Genomic DNA, 22,163 nt, shown 5'->3' with positions numbered 1-22,163 from the left:
ATGCCAGGGAATTTAAGACACAAACATTTGAGGGAAATAGAATGAGAATTTCTGGAGCTCTAGGCCCCGTCTTGCAAAGGCTAATGCACACATTTAATTTCAGTGGGGCTACTCGTGCTTAAAGTTAAGCCCATAGAGAAGTATTTGCAGGGCCTCATCAGCCTCAGTCCAAGGGCAACTCACGGGTCCGTTTCTTCGTACAGTGAATCTTCACAGAATGCCCAGCAACCATGTGATTTCTTTTTTTTTTGTTGTGTAGGGAACAGTATTAAAGAATGGCACAGAAGCCTTTGACCTCTGGGAAGACCCTCCTCCACCAGTCTACATGCAGTTCTACTTTTTTAACGTGACCAATCCTCTAGAAGTGGTCAATGGAGATACCCCTTCTGTGGAAGAAATAGGGCCATACACTTACAGGTAAGTCTATATCACTCACTGTATTTGCAAAAATAAAACTTGGGAGGGTTGGTTGGGGCAACCATGACAGGTTTTTTAGCAAAAAAAAACCCTGTTGATATGTTATGTGCTGGAGAGTTTACTCAAGGGAGGAAGGATCTTTTAGTGTCTAAGGCACTGGACTGGGACTTGGGAAACCTGGGTTCAGTTCGTCGCTCAGTTCCAGATTTCCTGTGTATGATTCTGGACAAGTCACATAATCTACCTTGTGCATCAGTTTCCATTTGTAAAATGGAGGTAGTACTGTCCTACCTCTCAGCAGGGTGTTGTGAGGAAAAAATCTGTGCAAGGCAGTGAGATTTTCAGGTATTATGGTGATGAGGGTCATATAAGTACCTATGATAGATAGAATGTGTCTTCACACTGGCTAGAGCAGTGGTCCCCAAACTTTTTCCATTGCACCCCCCCCTTACCCATAATGGAACCCGCCCTGCCCCCCTGGAGCCGCAGCCAGGAACGGGTCTGGACCATGGTTGTGAGCCAGGGCCAGGAGCAGGACCGCATTGGGGCCAGAAGTCAAGAGCTGAGGCCAAGGCCGGGGTCAGGGCCAGCGCAGAGCTGGAAGCAGAGTGGGGCTGCGTGGTGCTCCCTCCCTGCCCCCTGTGGAGGCTGTTCCAGGCCCCTCTGCACTCCCCTTAACGTTCATCTGCCCCACAGTTTGGGGACCACTGGGTGAAAGGGAATCAGGCCCCTAGTGTTTGAAGGGATGCTAGAGAATTGAAGGGAGAGCCTGGTTTTTTCATGTTTCACAGCCATATTGGTCTAGGCACATGCCTTTCCTACCCATGTTATTTCTCTCCCTCTGCCTTTCTCGTTTCCCACCTCAGCATCCTCGTTCTCTCACTGCCGCTCCTGCTATTCTCTCATCTTCCTTTCCCCTCCTGTAGTCTCTGCTTCTCCTCCCTCCTTATTTCGTCACAGTGGCCAATCTGGTTCCTTCCACATATTCTCCCTCCACTCTTTCTGGCCTCCATCCCATGGCATTGGAAGCTTTGCTCCTACAACACCCATGCCGCTTGGAACCACTGCTGCAGCATCTCTGTGTGAAGTGTTCTGGCAGAGTGTGGCACTTACAACTAATCAGAGGTGCTCTCCTGTGTGTCAGACAAACAGGGCTCCTAGTTTTTGTAGGCCCCTATGTGAAGTGACACAAGCAGAGTCCCCCACCTCACGGTACTCATGACACATCCCTGGGTGCCTCCTTCCTGTCATCCTTCTCAGGCAGTGATTCTTCCCCTCCCCCCTATACCCTTCCCCAACACACATTTGTGAGGCTGCACAAGTTAGAAAGCCAGCAGGTAGAACTGAGTGGAAACCTTCCGAGTGGGGAAAGCGTACTGCGAGAATTCAGTCGTTGCCAAGGCCCACTTGCCCCAGAGTCAGTTGGGATGGAAGACAGAGAATCAGGGATGGGGCTGTGGCTGGTGGATCACGTGTATGAATGTGGAGAAACATAGCATGAATGGCTGGTGTGTAGATCCCTTGGCAAGAGCTGTCCCATGACATGTAATTTTGCAGTCAGCGTGCAGGAGGCAGGCTTGGTGGTGCAGGCTCGGTCTCAGTTACTTGTGTGTGACGTGAGTAAGCCAGGGCTGCATGTTTCAAAGGTCTGTGATTCACTTTCTCTCTCTTTTGTTTGGTTTGCCCTATTTTGATTTGTCTGTACAGGATAGTCTGTCTGATACAGAAACACTGGAAGCCGAAGTTCTGTTTTTCCAACATACTGATTGACATTTCCAGGGCTGTGGGTTGCTGACAGCACCAGCTGCGTTACATAGGGGCCATTGTAGACTGCTGCCAACTGGGACGGAGGAGAAATATCAAGCTCCTTGCTCAGGCCCCAAGCCAGCAAAGCACAGAAGTGCATGCTTATCTTTAAACACATGAGTGCTTAAACCATGCTTAAAATGAAGCGTGCGCTTGTGTTTTTGGGGGGAGGGGGAGGGGTAGTGCAGGCTGGCTTGGTAGTGGACATGCTCTGAAATTGGGTGGGGGAAGAACAGTGTTGTGACTGACGCAAACAAGATTGGACAATACTAAAGGGCTATTTATAAACTTGGCATGCTGGACAGATGACGTAGCTTTAAACAAATCATGTTTTTGATCCACAGACTGTAAACGCAGTAAACACCGGGACAGTCAATAGGACTGTTGTAATTGCAGAGATGGGCATAAGCTGCAAAATTCAGATTTATAGCTAGAGCCAAAAATCATATTAGTGCAGGTCTCTCTAGTCACCTGAAGCCGTATTTACTGGCTTTACAGGATGGAGATCAAAAGAGTAATTTATTGTAAAGCACAGCCTGCTCTTCTGTCCAAACTTGCTGAGCTCGGAAACGCTCTTTAATTTTGTCTGGTTGTGCCATATTGAAGATTTTCCTCTTTCATCTTTGAGACTCAACCCTTGGAACCCTAAGGGGTGAGTTTTATTTTTTCCTCCAAGCCTTTTAGGAGTGGGAGATTTCTCAGACTGATTATGGCATAGAAATTGGGAGCCCTCTCCAAGTGCTTCTGCCCTCTCCCCTCCAATTCAATTCCTGGCTTCCAGGGGTGATTATTCCGCGATAGTCTGTTACGAAGTCAAATGGGAAATGTTGCCATCCCAAAATGTTCCCCAATAGTGAGGATGCTGAAATGTGGTGGATCTGTCATTTATAAACATTTGGGGCAGAGGGAATGGCTGGTTTCTAACTGGAATATTTTCCATGGAACATAAGCATCTCTCTGAACAGCTTAGAGGTTGAACCAGTTTCTTGGGGGGGGGAAAAAAATTGAATGCCAATATAGCTGTCTGTTCATATGTGTGGATTAGAATGCTCTGAAGATTCTTGTATGCACTGTTCTTGTACCTATATTGCTCCCAGGATACTGGAGAGACAAAGAGGGTGAGGTAATATCTTCTATTGGACCAACTTCTGTTGGTGAGAGAGACGAGCTTATACAGAGCTCTTCTTGACCTGAACAAGAGCTCTAAGCTTGAAAGCTGGTCTCTCTGCAACAGATGTTGGTCCAATAAAAAATGACGTCACCCACCTTATCTTTCTGAAGATTCTTGTGCAGTTGGCATAGAACATGGGAGTTGAAATGTATGAAATACAGCATTGATTATGTTTGCTCAGGAAGCAACCCTTGAAAAAGGCAGTATATGATCCTTGTAACTCAGGAGCTGGTGTGGAGTTAGTGAGATGTAACCATATTCTTACACAGCTATAAAGAAATGCTGGCAAAGCATATAACCTGACATTTATATCTGTCTCTTTTGCTTTTGTTTTGGAACAGTTCTAGGCACAGTTAATTTGGAAATTGGGCGAGCCAGCTCTGCAGAACTTAGTATATATTATTTGTGAAATGATGGCTGTTAAAGTTTGTACGAGGGTGGGGCATACACGTCGAAGTCATTGAAAACTGGAATTCTGATCAGATCAGCTGGCAGAATTCCACCCCTTATGCGTTAGGCTTGTTTATGAGCAATCCTGGGACATCTGCTGCTTGGGATGGTAAACAGTATTATAGAGGTGAAATCCTGGCTCCACTGAAGTCATTGGAAAAAATCCAGTGGCCTTCAGTGGGGCCGGTGTTTCACCTGGCGTATTCAAGAACCTAGGGTGAAATTCATCCCTGTGCAGAGAGCAGCATAAGGCCTGTTCCAGTCTTGTCTCACCAGAAACCCATAGGACCTGATCTAAAGTGCACTGACATCAATGGAAAGACTCCCCTGTTGGTGTCAATTGGCCTTGGATCCGGGCGATGAGGCTTAAGTGGGGCATGCACCTTGCACTGGCCTTCTGCACAGGAGGAGTGAATTCTTCCCACAGTGAAGAGGCAAAACTATAGTTTTCAATCCGTATTTCATGTGCAGAACCTTAGATTGGGCCTTTAAATCCTTTTGTGTTGTCTTGGGCTATAATCTTTCTTTTTCCATTGTTGTTTATAAAGCAAAAAAGTAAACTTCACTAGACTGCATTAAGAACATTGGTGGGTGAACAGGATTTTAAAAAGTGCTTAGCATTGACCTAACTCTGCCCCTTTTGGATCCAAAGGGATCCAAACTTCAGTGAGAGCAGAGTGAGACCGGTGCTGAGTGCTTATGAAAATCCCACCCTTTCTCTTTATGCACTTAAAGCAGGAGTTCTGTAGCCATAATAAATATTATTTGTACCACTGCAAATTTCCTTAAGACCCAAATTTTCTGTCTCCCAGAGAGTACAGGCCAAGAGTGAATGTTCATATTTTGGACAATGGCACCAGAGTCTCTTCTGTGAACCCAAAGACCTATGTATTTGAACGAGAGAAGTCTGTTGGAGACCCTGAAGTTGATCTGATCAGGACAGTAAATATTCCTGCAGTGGTGAGTTCTGTTGTATATGTGGCTGGAATACTACTAACAAGTGGCTACTACTGACATATGGCTACAACTTGTACTTATATGCATGGTATTTCTCATCTTCAAAGCGTGTTAATTGCCAACTCATTTCTTCTTATGACAACTTCTTGGGATAGGTAAGAATTATCCCCATTAACGGACAGGGACTTGGCGACGGAGAGGTTAAAAGGCCATCAAGGCAGACCGTGTCAGAACAGAGATTGGAAATCAGGCATTTCTGGATCCCAACCCTGTGGTCAGACCACTGGACCATACCACTCTCAGGCCTTTCATAGGCTCTGTCTCATTTTAAAGGATGCATTACCCCATTTTAAAAAAAAAGAAAACTTGATCTCTGAACTCCTCAGATACTTTTAAATGAACTGAGCCTGATTCTCCGTCACCCTACGCTTTGTGTAGTCATGTCCACCAGTTCAAATACGTGTAAAATGATCCCAGATCACAGTAGTAGCGTTTTACACCCCCTTTGCACTGACATAATTGACTGCACAAGGTGCTGGGTAGCAGAATCGGGTCCACTGTCTGATTCTGTTCTTCAGCTCTTGGCTATGCCCATAAAGGCAGGACTTATACTAAAGAAATAGGCAAAAGCCAGATACAGTGGTTAATATTTTAATGGTTTTTTGACTAAAGGTTGTGTTACAAAAATATAGGGCAATTTCCTGTAATATCTTTGAAAGACCTTATTTTATTACATGTATGTATAAATGTGGGCTGGGATTGTGTATAAATTGCCTCTCTGAGGAAGAGGTGTGGCAGATGCAAGACCTGGGAATACCAGAGATTACTGAAAATGTGCCAGACAAGTATGGACTTTAGGGACAATAAGTGTTAAGTGGATTTCCTGGGGAATCCATAGGAAGAGGTTAATGCAGATCCCCTGCTCCAGTTAGGCAAAACCACGGCCTTTTAAGCTATGCCCTGAGCAGAGGGTCATTGTCTGCTGATTGCCTGTTATGGAAGGCCAAGATCAAAGGCCCAAGCTGTATAAAGAAGCGGCTGATCAGCCCAATCTCAGTTGTAGTTCTGGATTTAAAACAAATGAACTTGTAATCACAGGGAAAACCCAGGTGTAGGTTTTGACCAGAGCTCTAGGTTGGATCAGGACCTCTGCTAAGCTTTTTAGCATGCATGTAGGTTCTTTTGTGGTTTTAATGTTTTGTCTGTTATACTTTTACCTTAAGAATAAATGTGCTTGCTTAGAAGGAGCAGTGTGGTAACTTACAATACTCTGGTCATAGCCCTTGGAGAGAAAGCTAAGTGCAGGTGCTGGCCTGTTTAGGCAGTCTGGCTTGCTGGGGTATCACAGTGTAAGGTAGGGAGCTATGCAGCCTGGAAAACCCCACCAGGTTAAAGAGGGAAACAAACCTCTAGAGACAGAATATGCAGAGAGCCTGAATTTATAATTTGTTTGCAGTGTTGTAACCATGTCAGTCCCAGGACATTAGAGAGACAAGGTGGGTGAAGTAATATCTTTTACTGGATCAACTTCTGTACACCTAGTGCTGTCTACACCAAGGATTAGGTCGGTGTAAGTGCATTGCTCAGGGGTGTGGATTTTTCACATCCCTGAGCTATGTAATTATACTGACCTAATTTCCTAGTGTAGACATGCTTTTTAGCTTAGGCGTGGTCTCTCTCATCAGCCGAAGTCAGTCCAATAAGAGATATTACCTCACCCACCTTGTCTCTAATATCCTGGGACCAACACGGGTACAACAACACTGCAAACAACAAATAATAAGTTGTGGCTCCCAGCTTGATTAGGCACCAGCTCCATCTTGTGGCTTTCTGCAGAGCCATATTCAAAGGTTTGTTTCAATCTTTAACCTGGTGGGCTACGTTCTGAAGACGAGGCTGTGTTGCACACCTAGAACTGTTCAGTGTGCACATAAGGGGGTGCTCACTTGCAGCGTAGGTACCTGAACATGTAATGCGTGACAAATTTGTTAATGAAACAGTGTCATGGCTAGCTTCTCTTAGCTGAAACCAGCCATCACAGATCTTTGGGGTTCTCTCTAAAACAATTTATACTGTGTGAGTGTGCTATCCAATCCCTATTTTGTGCGGTCCTAGTGTGCATACTCAGGCAAAAAGTCCTATTGACCTCAATAGTAGTTTTGCAAAGTCAAGCATTTTTTCAATGTCAGCTACTTAAGACAAAGGGTGCCCTCTCCCTGACCCACCTGCAATAGATTGAACAGAGTGGCATGTGATCTAAAAATAGCACTTTTAGACTAAACCATACTACTAATAATCCCTGGTAACTCAATGACTTTTTATTTTTTGTTCAGTTTGTGGTTAAGAAGCTGGGTAAAAGCAAATTACATGGGTGAGGGGTTGAAATAAAGTTTTTTTTATTGTTAAAAATAAGATTTGAGGGTTTTGAAGTTTTCTCCTTTTTTATGTAAAAATTCATTATTTTATGTGGAAGCTAATCATTTCTCCAAAAAGCTTAAAAAACCAAACAACCCTCAAGTGAGTTAATTTGCACTTCCAGCTGGACTTGCAGCTCATGTGCCAGAATGTAACTTCATTCGATTGGACACTAATTCACAATACAGGGAACTTGGGTGACTGCTAGCAGCAGAAGCTCAGGCAGCAGTATTGTTGTGGTGGAGTTGGATGCTCAATGATTAGGGCCCTACCAAATTCACCCTCCATTATGGTCAGTTTCACAGCCATAGGATTTGAAAATTGGTAAATTTCATGTTTTCAGATGTTTATATCTGAAATTTCAGTGTTGTAACCATGGGGGTCTGACCCAAAAGGGGATTGTGGGCGGGTTGCAAACTTGTAGGGAGGTCATGGGATTGCCACCCTCACTTCTGTGCTGCCTTCCGAGCTGGATTCGGAAGGCAGCAACCGCAGAACTTCCTGCAGCCTCAGGAAGTTCCCGGAGCTGGAGGAGAGGTCTGATCTCCCTTTTCCCCCTTCCCCACGAGCAGCTGTGCAGGGGATGGACAAGTCCTGTGCTTCCTCAGCTGGGGCACTCCCAGCAACGCAGGGAAGATCAGACCCAGCTCCACAAGTCTCCTCCAGCTGCAGGAACCTCTGAGGCTGCTGCCCAGTCCCAGAGCATCCTGCAGCAGACAGAGGTGGATCTGGTCTCTTTTTTTTCCCCCACCCCCACCAAGTATCTGTACAGGGGATGGATAGTCCTGTCCCTCCCCAGCCTAGCCGGAGCTAGGAGCCCCCTTTGCCGAGATGCTTCTCGGAACAAGGGGACATCGGATTTCATGGGGAAGGGCTTATTTCACAGTCCGTGACGCATTTTTCAGTGCCATGAAATTGGTAGGGCCCTATCAATGATCATCTGAAGACACTGATACATCAGTGTAAAACATACTGCCGCAGAGCTTCAGTGTAGACACTCATCACAGCGACAGGCAGGGTTCTCCCATTGCTGTAGTTAACCCACCTCCCTGAGAGACAGTAGCTAGGTCGGCAGAAGAATTCTTCTATCAACCTAGAGATGTCTACCCGGGGGGTTAGGCTGGCTTAACTACATCACTCAGGGGTGTGGATTTTTTCATAACTTTTGACATAACTTTTCAGCGTTGACCAGCCCAGAGCCTTTCGTTTAGAAGCTGGCTATCTGATGGCCAGCACTGAATATCTGAGCTACTGGCTAGTGAGTGGCACAATGTTATTTGTCAACTGCACAAGTAAGAGTGCAGCTCCTCATGTGGTGAAACATTTTAAAATTCGGGCTTGGGAGGAGTTTAACTCTAAGAATGAGAATTGGATTTGGAAAGTCAGAAATTGCATTGTTGTGGAGTATTTTTAGCCATAAAAACATAGTCTCTCATAACACTGAATGTGCAGTGTTGTAGCTGTGTTGGTCCCAGGATATTAGAGAGACAAGATGGGTGAAGTAATATTTTTTTATTGGACCAATTTCTGTTGGTGAAAAAGGCAAGCTTCCTACGGTCCACAGCGCCAAACCAGAAGTGCTCTGTGTAAGGTCAAAAGCTTGCCTCTCTCACCAACAGAAGTTGGTCCAATAGAAAAATATTACCTCACCCACCTTCTAATAACTTAGAAATAGTAATAAACCTGTCGTTTTATTTCTCTTTGCAACTATTATTCAAACACTCAGCATTGCAGTCTGAGTCTGATCTGCAAACCCACTGCAGTAATCTCATTGACTTGGATCATGTGGGGCACTCACTTCATTTTGCAGCTCTATCAAGCATGGTAGAAGTAGGTTCTTGTATGCCTGGCTACATAACTGTGGTCTAATGAAGGCTCTGTAAAAAGTTAATTTAATTTGTAGTTGCAACCAATGCAGTTGTTTCCCCTGTGTCTCCTTGCTACCACATGAGTGCTTTTAAACATTACCTCTTCTTAATGCTATCAGCTATGATAGATTGCCAGAAGTAATACTGCAAAGACTATAGCTAAGCTTGGAGGAAGGATAAGTATTTTATTGGCAAAGTGTCAATTTACCATACTCACAGAATCCAGCTTAAAAGGACTGCTGCTTATTGAGCATCCCCTCCCGACCAGGGGTGTCTGGAGGCTCCCCGCCTCTGGCTTTTTTTTCTCTTCCAGGTTCTCTGTGTATGTGGAAAAGAGCTTCTTCGCCTGGGTCGAGGGACTTGCATTAGAAGGGCATGTCCTAATGCTCTAAAATTAGCTGTGTTACAGCACTGGGAGGCTCGCTTCCGCAGGCTGTCTAGACCAGGGGTGGGCAAACTTTTTGGCCCTGAGGGCCACATCTGGGTATGGAAATTGTATGGCAGGCCATGAATGCTCACAAAATTGGGAGTTGGTGTGTGGGAGGGGGTGAGGGCTACAGCTGGGGGTGGGGGCTTTGGGGTGGGGCCAGAAATGAGGAGTTCAGGGTGCTCCGGGCTGGGACCGAAGGGTTCAGAGGGGGATCAGGGCTGGGGCAGGGGGTTGGGGCATGGGAGAGGGTCAGGGGTGCAGGATCCAGGCAGCGCTTACCTCAAGCAGCAGAAGCTCAGCCAGGTGGCTCTGCATGCTGTCCTATCTGCAGGTGTCTCCCCTACAACTCCCATTGGCTGCAGTTCCCGGCCAATGGGAGCTGTGGGGGCAGGGCTTGGGGCGGGGGCAGCGTGCCCCTACAGGTAGGAGCCGGAGGGGGGACATGCTGCTGCTTCCAGGAGCCGTGTGGAGTGGAGCAAGACCCCAACTCCGCTCCCCGGCTGGAGCTCGAGGGCTGGATTAAAATGTCTGGAGGCCTGGATGCAGCCCCCGGGCCGTAGTTTGCCCACCCCTGATCTAGACATAGCCTCTGTGAGTTCTTAAAGGGTTTCTGTGGTTAACAGTACCCCTGCCTGTGGTAGCTTAATACCAGAACTAGTTTACAACACCCCAGAGTCCCAAACTAAAGCGCATACCAACAACACTAAGAAAGTCCATACTTAGCTCTGGTATTTTCTCTCACCCCTCAGGGCTCTTCTGTCCGAGTCTGATCTCCTAGCTCTCCCTCACTGGGGCTCTGACTTCCAGACCCAAACAGAGTCAGGGTTTCCAGCTCCCTCGCCCAACAGCCCTGCCACACCCCAGCCTCCTGCACACTGGGCTTTACTCTCCAAGTTCCCTGGTGTCGTGATCCTGCAGGAGCCTTTTTTCCCCTGCAGTGTCTACTGACATTGCGACAGCTCTTTGGGCTTCCCCTTTTACTTTATAGGGAATTGCCCTATTCCCCTCAGTAGGACTCATTCCATAATCAGGGTTGGCTTAGCCCTATGCTCTCCAGATTGTGGGGCAAGCCACTCTCTTACCCCAACGAAAACTATTTCCATCGATAATAACCAAAATGTACAGCTAGGCAAAGTAAGGGAAACGCTGCGTGAGAACGTATTGGAGTTTGATTTGAGGATCTTTATGATGTACATTTTGACATGCGATGTAAAGCTTTAACTTTTAGAATCTCAGTGCCTGCTGTCGTTCAGTAGTTATGGTCTGATCATGCTCACAAGTTCCCACAACTGTGAAAATTTAAATTGATAAAAATTGAAGAAAATGCTTGAAAATAACCACTGATGTTACCTGTCAAAATGATTAAAATAAAAATCAAATTCTGCCAAGCCTAACTCTAGCCCAGTCCACACAGGGGTCGTTCCTGTTAGTGCATTTAAATGCAGCTCTTGCAAGCATGGTTTCTCTGACCTGGATGAACTAAGGTTTCTTTTTCTGAGGACAAGGGTACAAAAACCCTATTGTGGACTACCTAGGGAAGTAGTTTCTTGCGCTGTTTGACTAACACTGTTCCCTGAAAAGAATCCCTGCCCACACCTATCTGGGAAATCAGGCTAGAAACTCGCTGGGAACAACCAGGTTTCCATTCTGTTGCTGATAGCATGATTTTGATGCCATAAGTAATCATTAGCCCTGCCACGAATGCAGGGGACTGGACTAGATGACTTCTCGAGGTCCCTTCCAGTTCTGTGAGTATTTGATTTGTACCAATCTGTTATGTCAGTTTTGCTCTTTTTTTTCACCTATCTGTTTAACTTAATTTCTTCTATTGAGCTGTAGAAAGTGCAATGTACCACAGGTTACAGGAAAAATAAATTCCATTCCGTTCAGCATATGCTGTCTTCACGGAGTAGGTGATGCAGCCAGTCCATGCATTTTGGAGAAGTGGCCACCTTTTACAGAATTTAATCAGCACTTGGTTTCACAACTCTGAGCCAAATCTTTTTTTAAACTAAATTTCAAACTCTTCTCTGGGTAATAGGCTTCTGTGCTTCAGCAAACCCCCTCTGTTTAGCAAAACATTTTTGCATGTACTTTGGTTTAATGCCTCAGAGCCACAACATCTTGAAACGTAAAATTCAGTCACTCAGGCCAATAGATTACTGGGCTTAAGGACCATCTCGATTCAGCAAATCACTTAGACACATGTTTAACTTGATGTACATTCTTAAGGAGATGCTTAACTTAATGGAATGAAACTTAAGTGCTTTACTGAATAGGAATGGATTTAAGCAAGTGTTTAAATGTTTAGCTGAATTGGGGCCTATGAAAGCAGATATTGATACGAACATATCAGAAGAATCCCAGTGACCAGTAAATTACCTGATATCATTAAGTCATAAGGTTGAAAATATGCTTCATGTCTGTACCCTGTTCTGATGCTTATGTGTGTATAAGTACATTTTATTTTAATACTGTATCAACTTGTTCTTGATTCCTCTCTCATATCAGACTGCAATGGAATGGACCAAATCAACTTCTCTACGGCTACCCACAGAGATTCTCCTAATATTATACCAAGAAAACTTGTTTATGACACACACTGTCCACGAATTACTGTGGGGCTACAAAGACAAACTTTTGTCAACCCTTCATATACTTCATCCTAAGATTGATTCAGAGTTTGGCTTATTTAATAAGGTAACTTGTCGAGATTGCAGAGTTTCCTTAGTCAGATGTGGACCGTATCACTGTTGCTCGTGCCTTACTCCCCCATAACGCACTGTTTGTGGGACTAGCCTTGAAAACCACTGGGAAAATTCAGCTGAGACTGAATGTGGCTGCCCACTTACTTAATAGCATTTCATTGCAGGAAATATCATAATATAAATATCTGGGCCCTAGAGAGACTGTATTGGCTGCCAGTTTGTTTCTGGTTGCAATTCAGGGTGTTGATTCAGTCTCTAAAGTTCTTTATGGCTTGGGTCATAGATATCTTGGATACCCCTTCCCTCTCTCCTTGAAATCATCTGGAATACTTAGGTTGATGGTCCCTCTCTGTCAACTATTAGCTTGCAGCCCCCAGCAGAGTCCAACGCATGGTAACAGGGCGACACAACAGTAGACACCTTCCACCCTGTTCTAGTGCATCAGCCAGCTGCCCTAGGGAGTGACTGGCCCCGCACTGTGCAGATGAACTCTTCTGTGTTTCTAGATGAATGGAACGGATGACGGTGAATATGTTGTTCTCAGTGGGAAAATGAACTACCGTAACTTCTCGAAGATCGTGGAGTGGAGAGGAAAAGAGTAAGTTGTCGAACCGGACGGTGTGAAACGTCTCCCTTCCTTTGAGACCTTTCAGTCAGCAGAGACAGCGCCTTTCATTTCTGACATTTTTACAAAGAAGCCAGTTTAGTGGCAGGCTCTCTACACACCACAAATCCCACAGCAAGTTCACCTTTGCCTGCAGAGAACAGAGGCAGGCAGAATGTGCTGAGGGAGCAAAACACCTTTACATGGGTGCCGCATCCACTCCCTCCACCATTGCCCACAGGCCACCAGCTAGTGCCAAAATGAGGCTGGGTTGTGGCCATGCCCCCACACAGACATATTGCACCCTCTTTGAGGCATGTCATTACTGCTGGCATTTCAGATGCTACAGGGATGGAAGCAGTATAAGTATCTAGGTGGATAGATAGGGAGAGAGAGAAACACTCCCACAACTTGCAGTTGCTCAGGAGAATCCCCAGGATTTTAATAGCTGCCTGCATGAGCAAACCCGCACCCTGGGCAGCCAGAAGTGGGAGGGGTGGATGTTGGAGCTGATTCAGTTTTAGTGAGTGTAACTTCTCAGCAAACAGGACTGTTTCTATCACAAAAGGAGAGTTTAACAATTGGACCAAGTCCATTCTGTCTGGGCATTTGTCTTCCCTGGGAGAAAGGTGAGTTTTTAAACCTGTGTTAAGCTGTCCTGTGTTCAGCTAGCTCATGTTACAGTCCTAGTAAAGAGGGAGAAGTTGTAGTTTTAACCAGTGTTATTTGGCCAAGGTACATAGGTTAAAACTGCAATTGCCTCATCGTCACTAGAATTGTAGCAGGGATTAGTTAAACAAATCATCTTAGGTTATGTCTTCACTGCGCAAAATTTGTCCATTGGTGCAGTTGTTGTAAAATCCTAGTGGAGACAAGGCTCTATAGTTTTGACTGTGATGTAGCTAGGCCAGGTCAACTGCAGGTGGGGACCCCCCAAGGGCTTTCTTACTTGGTTAGCATGCATGGGTTTAGTTTGTGATCCTTTTGGTCTTTTGGCTTGATGTCAAAACTCCTACTGAAAAACTGGAGACTATAACTACAAACTCCATATAGGAACGGACGTATTTCTCTGCATACTAATTTTACAGAATCAGTCTGAACTTTAAAACTATTGCCAATTAACTGCTACATCATATTCACTGAGCATTTAGCAGTATTGTAGGCTACTACTTAGTTTTCCCTTTGATTTTATTCCGTATACAATAAATATTAAGGGTGGTGGAGCTTGCGTTAATGCATTCAAGCTGACGATTCGCTCCATGTGTTTCCTGCTAGTCAACATCCATCCGTGTACTCTTGCAGATTTCTATAATACAAATGACATTTATCTTTATTTGGAGTGAACATACTTGGATCCTGCTTCCATTTGCTGTTTCCCTCTATTAAATTTTCTTGTTAGTTGCTGTTTTCTGGTGGCTTTCACGCAAAGGGGTAGATTAAGAATTTAAGGACAGCCATACTGAGTCAGACCAAAGGTCCATCAAACCCAGTATCCTGTCCTCTGACAGCAGCCAATGGCAGGTGCCCCAAAGGGAATGAACAGACAGGTTATCATCAAGTGATCCTTGCCCTGTCACCCAATCCCAGCTTCTGGCACACAGAGGCTAGGGCCACCATTTCTGATCATCCTGGCTAATAGCCATTGATGGACCTATCCTCCATGAATCTATCTAGCTCCCTTTTGAACCCATTATAGTACTGGCCTTCACAACACCCTCTGGGAAAGAGTTCCAGAGGTTGACAGTGTGTTGCATGAAAAAACACTTTCTTGTTTTTAAACCTGCTACCTATTAATTTCATTTGATGGCCCCTTGTTCTTGTATTATGAGAAGAAGTAAATAACACTTCCTTATTTACTTTCTCTATACCACTCATGATTTTATAGACCTCTATCATATCCCTCTTTAGTCACCTCTTTTCCAAGTTGAAAAGTCCCAGTCTAACTAATCTCTCCTCATACAGAAGCCATTCTATACCCCTAATCCTTTTTGTTGCCCTTTTCTGAACCTTTTCCAATTCCAAGATATCTTTTTTGAGATGGCGCAACCACATCTGCACACGGTATTCAAGGTGTGGGCATACCATGGATTTATATAGAGGCAATATGATATTTTCTCTCTTATCATTAAGAAAGGGATAGATTCCCAACATTCTGGTCGCTTTTTTGACTGTTGCTGCACATTGTGGATAGTTCTCTGAAATCATCCACTCAATGACTCCAAGATCTTTCTTGAGTGGTAGCAGCTAATTTAGACCCCATCATTGTATGTGTATAGTTAAGATTATGTTTTGCAATGTGTTACTTTGCATTTATCAACATTAAATTTCATCTGCTATTTTGTTGCTCAGTCACCCAGATTGTGACTTTGGATACAGTAGTTAGCAAGGGGTGGTGCATAAAACTGCCCCACCCAGGAGACATTGCGTCTCCACTGAGTCAGTCATCCCCTGCTTCCTTGCTCCTGGGGATAGCTCCCCACACCCTGCAGTTGGTCAGCTACTCTGGGTATCAATTAGTGGGGTGGAGCCTCTAAGGCAAGGCTTGGACCATTCCCCACTGTTCCCAGCAAGTAGCCTTGCCTACTCCTCTGTATCCAGACCCAAGGTTTGGGGAGCCTGTTGTTGGCACCAGGGGGCTACAACCCCTGAATGGATTTTTAATGGCTCCCAGTGGAGCAGATTACCGTCATACCAATTAAAAAGGTCCACAGTAATTATCTTGCATACACATCAGTTTATTTGAGAAAGAATTGCACAAGCAGTAAAAGGTTACATTTAAGTACATAATTCCTATGTTAGACATTAAAGAACTATACAATAAGAGCTATACATTCCTCTTAGCAAGCCTCTCTTTCACAAACATACCCAAACAGGCCCTGTGCTAGTCTCACACAGTTCCTGCTTGGCAAACAGAGGGGGTGGTTACCAATTCTATGGATGACTTCTTCCCTCCAGGTCTGGTCTCCTCAGCCCTCTAGTCTGTCTCAGATTCCCTCAACGCCAGGCCTCGGCTGCATGGAAACCCCTCTGGTCACAGTCCTACTTGAGCCCACAGAGCAGAGTTTTGGCTACTTGGTCTAGCAGCTTCTTCAAGCGTCAGTTAAGGAATTCCCCAACAGTAGTTTAATTTGCTTGATTTTTATAGCCTTTCCTCAAAGGGGTCACATGTCTTAAAAGCGTGCCCAGTGGGCGTGTGGTTACTAATTTCTACCTGGTTATTACTTTCGGAGGAGACTGCAGAGCGGTGCCAACTGAACATTACCCCACATTCACTCCCTTATCAATCCATTCACTTCAGCCCCCTGCGTGATGTCCTCCAACAGGGTCGAGATGCCCCGGTCAGCCCGTGCTTCACTCAGGACATTCCACACATGTTTGCTTTCAAGTGGACATATTTGCTGACCCAAAGATCAGTACTGATCCTACACGCAGCATGGAGCCAGTCAGTTTCACCTCTGGCATCTGCCTGATGCGAAGAGAAGGATTCTGCTCCCAGAATCCTCTTTTGAAGTTCACTCATGTCAAGCCATGTTCTCACACCATTCATTCAGTACGGCCATACCAATTGGGCACCATCCCAACACCTGTCTAGAGGCAGAAGGGGGTTCGAACACACTTGCTTGACATGTGGTCTGGCTCGTAAACAAGCCCAAAGTGAATAACCCAAAACGCTGTGCTGCTAATTAAAATGTTTGCCAGCAACTTCTTGCTTGGGAGCCAGATTCTCAGTTACACTACGGCCCCAATGTAAAGGGGATGTAAGTGTAATTTATGTGCATTTTCAGCCCCCTATACACTGCGAGAGCTATTTCCATTGCGCTATGGGTAGGTCTGCACTGCAATCAGAGGTCTGATTAAAGCGCAGATAGACACGGTTGCACTAGCTTTAATCTAGCTAGCACAGCTAAAAATAGCAGTGAAGTCACAATGGCGTAGACCCCAGTCTGGGTTGTACAAGTCCACCCAGAAACCTGGGTGTGTATTCACTTTCCTAGTCTGCGCTGAAGCCTGTGCCACCGTGTCTTCAGTGCTATAGCCATGCACCGTTACCCAGCTACAGTCAACCTCTGACTGCAGTGTAGACATACTTTTGGTGTGAATGAGAGTCAGGCCGTCACGGTCCTTCCCACACCAACCAAGCGGTATTAACTCCCCATTGCTCAATAATTCTTTGGCTCTTTTGTTCCCTCTCTCTGCTTCTTTTACTGCAGGTCACTTAACTGGTGGACTACAGAGTCATGTAATATGATCAATGGGACAGATGGAAGTGCTTTCCACCCATTGATAAGCACAGATGAAACAATTTATGTCTTTTCTTCGGATTTCTGCAGGTAAGGAGAATAATTCCAAACGTAACATATCAAACTGTTCACACTGGATCCTTCTGAGATTTCAAATCTTTTTCCCTAATGTTATGTTTTACAAGCTCTATTCCTTAAGTACATTTGTCCTTTATTAGGTTTCAGAGTAGCAGCTGCGTTAGTCTGTATTCGCAAAAAGAAAAGGAGGACTTGTGGCACCTTAGAGACTAACCAATTTATTTGAGCATAAGCTTTCATGAGCTACAGGTCACTTTTCCACTGAATGCATCCGATGAAGTGAGCTGTAGCTCACGAAAGCTTATGCTCAAATAAATTGGTTAGTCTCTAAGGTGCCACAAGTACTCCTTTTCTTTTTGTCCTTTATTAATTCACTCTAACAAGTAGGAGTGAGTTAACCCCTAAAAACCAAGTCACATCTAGTTAAAAATGAACTATTTGTGACAAAAGTAAAATGAAAATTTGAGTTAAATCCTGAAATATTTGCTGAATTCCCTCCCTCAGCAGGATGAGAGGAGACAGCACAAGCATGCTAAACAGACCTTATTTAAAACTTCTTTCCCTGTGTGAAATCCTCTCGCACTTCCTAGTTTAGTAAAGACATTCCAGAATGCATCATTCCATGACATCACTTCCACCATGAGACACAAGTAATGGGATATGGAAGAGCCTGGGATTTTTTTCTCTTGTCATTCTACCTAGTATCCTGCTTCCTCCTAGGTTTCTCTGCCATTTGAAAACAAAATTGACATGCCATTTACTTTTTAAATCGGGAAGATAACCCCCATTAGATGAATCCAGGCAATGTTGGGGGTTCAAGAATTGCCCTCTTTGGGACCTGCTGGTACTGTCTCCCCCATCCATTCTTTTCATTGTCACTTTTGTGGTTGTGAGATCTGTGGCTTAAACAGCTGCAGCACCACTGAAATCTTATGACTGAAAAGATAATCCTGAGGACTTGAGAAACCCTTCTGAGGCCAGGCATCTGTGCCCCAGACCTCCATTTTTTTTTTTTTTTTTTTTTAAAAAGGCTCACCCTTTTCGTGCAACACCACAAGAAGGCATATAGGACCTGATCCAGAGCTCATTGAAATTAGTGGAAAGGCTTCTGTTGATTTTCAGTGGGCTTTGGAGCAGGCCTGTAGCTTACTGTAAATCCAAATGGACATGCAGATGCCACTTTGAAGGCTGTACAGCATAGGCTAGTAAGTCCTTGTGTCTATAAATTCAGATTCTTGCTTTTCTTCCCCACAGATCTCTGTATATAACTTTTGATAGCTTTGTGAGTGTGTCTGGAATCCCTGCCTATCGGTTTGTGCCCCCTGAAAAGGTCTTTGCCAATACGTCGGTGAACCCGGACAATGCGGGATTCTGTGTGCCAGCAGGAAACTGCCACGGCTCAGGGGTCCTGAATGTCAGCATCTGCAAGCAAGGTATGTATCCAGGGAGTGTGGGAAATACTTCTGGGGCAGCACATTTTCTCGTTTAACTGAACCACGTTGGGGCAATTGGCTCGATCCTGTGGGGTACTGAGCACTCTCAATTCTACATGAAGTCATGAGAAGCTGAGAGAGTCCAGCATCTTGCCAAATCAAGCCCAGTATCACCCGTTATTATTAAAAGGCTACAGGAGTGAAGAAAACAGATCTTAAATAGCATTCCTGAAAGATGTCATCTGCTCAAGCTCTAGTTTTACATCATATGAAGACTATAGTCCCACTCCTAGGATGTGCTTCTGACTCCAAAGTTAAAAGCAGTCACAGCCAGCCGTGCTCTACGCAACACAGTCACTTCTTAGTAGGCAAAATTTACTACTGGGGCCTATACACCACTTGACCCTGGTGCATAGGCCTCATGCTGGCTGGCTGTACTGGGTGAATTTCCCCTCCATGAAGATGGGGCATGTCCATGAAGATGGGGCAGCTCTGCCCAGATGACCCCTTATGGCCTCAAGGCAGCCCTGCCAGCAGCTCCTCACCTCCGGTTCCCCTTTTGGTTCCTCAGTAAACTAAAAAAAAAAAAAGCTGTTGTTGGATTTGTAAAAGCCTTCCTCAGGGTCTGGTTTATTAACTTACATTTCAAAAACTGAACACAAGAGCCTTGCCTCCACCATTAAACTGGGCACAGCCCCAAACTCCTCTGGTGTTCAGGGTCTCCCCTGCTTTGGCAAGCTACTCCCAGCCCTTCCTAGCTGGAGCTGAGCCTTTCAGGCTCTGGCTTCCAGGCCCCAACCTTTCTCCCAGTTAGGGGCTCCTGCGTTATTAACTTCACAACACATTCAAAATATAGTTTTCAAGTCCATCCATTCTCCCAGGCCGTTCCTTGCCTGTTGCCTCACTCATCCAACTTCAGTTTCTCTGCTAGAGCCGAGTTGCTCGCAGCCACTTCTGTTCTCCTTGAGAACACCTGCTGCAGGGCCAGGTGTTTCCTGCTCAGGTATGCCTCCTTGCTAATCAGGGTGGGCTGGCCTAGGGCAAGTTCTACTTTGGTAAATGTCACTTCCCCAGTCAGCGTGTGAAAGTCATGTTCTGTGCTGTCTCAATGCTTCATTGGCATGACATTTGTAATCACACCTCTTTAAAAAGTCCTTAGACCCTGTCAGTGTTGGGAATACAATAGTCCTAGTAGAATTGCTTTTAATCAGTGCAATGAAAGTGCTCACGTACTTAAAGTTACACAGGTGCCTAAGTGGCCAGACTGTAACATGAGCAACACCTCAGAAGTGCAGTGTGCTTACAGCATGGATGACACAAAGGGCTAGATCAGGGGTGGCCAACCTGAGCCTGAGAAGGAGCCAGAGTTTACCAATGTACATTGCCAAGGAGCCACTGTAATACGTTCCCCAGCAGCCGCACATCCACTAACCCCCCCCCCCCCCCCCCGCACCTCCTGCCCACTGACAGCCTCGCCAATCAGCACCTCCCCCTCCCTCTCCACACCTCCCACCCGCCGCAGTCAGCTGTTTTGCAGTGCGCAGGAGGCTCTGGTGGGGATGGGGGAGGAGCAAGGGCATGGCAGGCTCGGGGGAAGGGGTGGAGTGGTGGCAGGACCTGGGGCAGAGCAGGGGGTTGAGCAGTGAGCACCCCACAGCACATTGGAAAGTTAGCATCTGTAGCTCCAGCCCCGGAGTCAGCGCCTATGCAAGGAGCCGCATATTAACCTCTGAAGAGCCTCATGCAGCTCCGGAGCCACAAGTTGGCCACCCCTGGGCTAAATCCTCAGCTAGTGTCAATCAGCGTAACTCTTTTGGCTTCAATGGGACTACCTGTGTGCCCAAGTGCTTTGCTGGATGAGGGCCTAACCCTCGGGAGAGAATCAGACTACATGTGATAGATGTTAGTCACATTGCTTAATGCCCTGCTGGAAGGCACTTGATGGCTGAAGTGATGAGAGTGTAAGAACCTAGATAGTATACACCAGAACTAGGTTGGAATCTGTTTTTGTTTGGACCATAAGACTAATAAATAACAATACCCAGCTCTTACATAGCACTTTGCATCAGTGGATCTCTTCGCACTTTACAAGGGGCTTGTACATTAACCCCATTTTATGTATGGGGAACTGGGGCAGGGAGAGAGGAAGTGATTTGCCCAAGCTCAGCCAGCAGGGCCAGAAATAGAACCAAGGTCTCCTGCGTCCCAGTTCAGTGCCTTATCTACCAGGCCATGTTGCCTTCTGTAAAATGCTTCCAGTGAAGTGAATGGGCCCCAGAAGAAACCAGTTTTCTTCAGTTATTTATTACTGGATTCTGGGAATTTTTGTTAGCGGTGGTGATGTATTGAAAGTTGTTTCATGGTGTGTGTGCGCAGTATCTTATTTCTGTTCCTGGCCACACTGGCTGGCTGGCTGGGTGGGGATCTGATGCATTGTTCTCTTTAGAAAATAGTGACTTCACGGTTTTAAAATTCCAGGGGTCCCCATCCTTTTATCAGCCCCACATTTTTACCAAGCAGATGAGCAGTATATTAAGGACATACAGGGCATGCATCCCAGGAAGGAGGATCATGAAACATTTCTGGACATCAATCCTGTAAGTATGTGCTTCCCTTTGAAATGACTTGCAGGGAATCTGATTCTCCCTCCACTAGATAAAGTGAATAAATGAAGGCAGCCACCTCCGGGTAGCAATCTGTCCCACAGTGAAATAGGGGCATTACACGATACCAGACCCTGGAGAGAGACAACCAAGCTCTACGCAGAAAAGCAATACAAGAGCCTCAGTATTGATCTGTTTCAGAGTAACAGCCGTGTTAGTCTGTATTCACAAAAAGAAAAGGAGTACTTGTGGCACCTTAGAGACTAACCAATTTATTTGAGCATGAGCTTTCGTGAGCTACAGCTCACTTCATTGGATGCATACCGTGGAAACTGCAGCAGACTTTATATATACACAGAGAATATGAAACAATACCTCCTCCCACCCCACTGTCCTGCTGGTAATAGCTTATCTAAAGTGATCATCAGGTTGGGCCATTTCCAGCACAAATCCAGGTTTTCTCACCCTCCACCCCCCCCACACAAATTCACTCTCCTGCTGGTGATAGCCCATCCAAAGTGACAACTTTTTACACAATGTGCATGATAATCAAGTTGGGCCATTTCCTGCACAAATCCAGGTTCTCTCACTCCCCTCCCAAAAACCACACACACACAAACTCACTCTCCTGCTGGTAATAGCTCATCCAAACTGACCACTCTCCAAGTTTAAATCCAAGTTAAACCAGAACATCTGGGGAGGGGGGTAGGAAAAAACAAGAGGAAATAGGCTACCTTGCATAATGACTTAGCCACTCCCAGTCTCTATTTAAGCCTAAATTAATAGTATCCAATTTGCAAATGAATTCCAATTCAGCAGTTTCTCGCTGGAGTCTGGATTTGAAGTTTTTTTGTTTTAAGATAGCGACCTTCATGTCTGTGATTGCGTGACCAGAGAGATTGAAGTGTTCTCCGACTGGTTTATGAATGTTATAATTCTTGACATCTGATTTGTGTCCATTTATTCTTTTACGTAGAGACTG

At 45.4% G+C, this 22,163-nt stretch overlaps 1 protein-coding gene across 3 annotated transcripts in view; it reads left to right on the top strand.

The window, feature by feature from the left end:
- SCARB2 (scavenger receptor class B member 2) overlaps nucleotides 1–22,163 on the top strand; it is a 40,244-nt gene that overhangs the window by 5,697 nt on the left and 12,384 nt on the right. For all 3 annotated transcript variants that reach the window (XM_073340427.2, XM_073340429.2, XM_073340428.2), the window contains exons 2-8: nucleotides 260–417; nucleotides 4,657–4,804; nucleotides 12,026–12,214; nucleotides 12,729–12,820; nucleotides 17,038–17,157; nucleotides 18,400–18,578; nucleotides 21,057–21,175. In XM_073340427.2, coding sequence (XP_073196528.1) covers nucleotides 260–417; nucleotides 4,657–4,804; nucleotides 12,026–12,214; nucleotides 12,729–12,820; nucleotides 17,038–17,157; nucleotides 18,400–18,578; nucleotides 21,057–21,175 — 1,005 coding nt within the window. The remainder of the gene's footprint in view (nucleotides 1–259; nucleotides 418–4,656; nucleotides 4,805–12,025; nucleotides 12,215–12,728; nucleotides 12,821–17,037; nucleotides 17,158–18,399; nucleotides 18,579–21,056; nucleotides 21,176–22,163) is intronic.

Source organism: Lepidochelys kempii, chromosome 4 (assembly GCF_965140285.1).
Source record: "Lepidochelys kempii isolate rLepKem1 chromosome 4, rLepKem1.hap1, whole genome shotgun sequence".
Lineage (NCBI taxonomy): Eukaryota > Metazoa > Chordata > Testudines > Cheloniidae > Lepidochelys > Lepidochelys kempii.
This window is presented reverse-complemented; position numbering and strand designations above follow the sequence as displayed.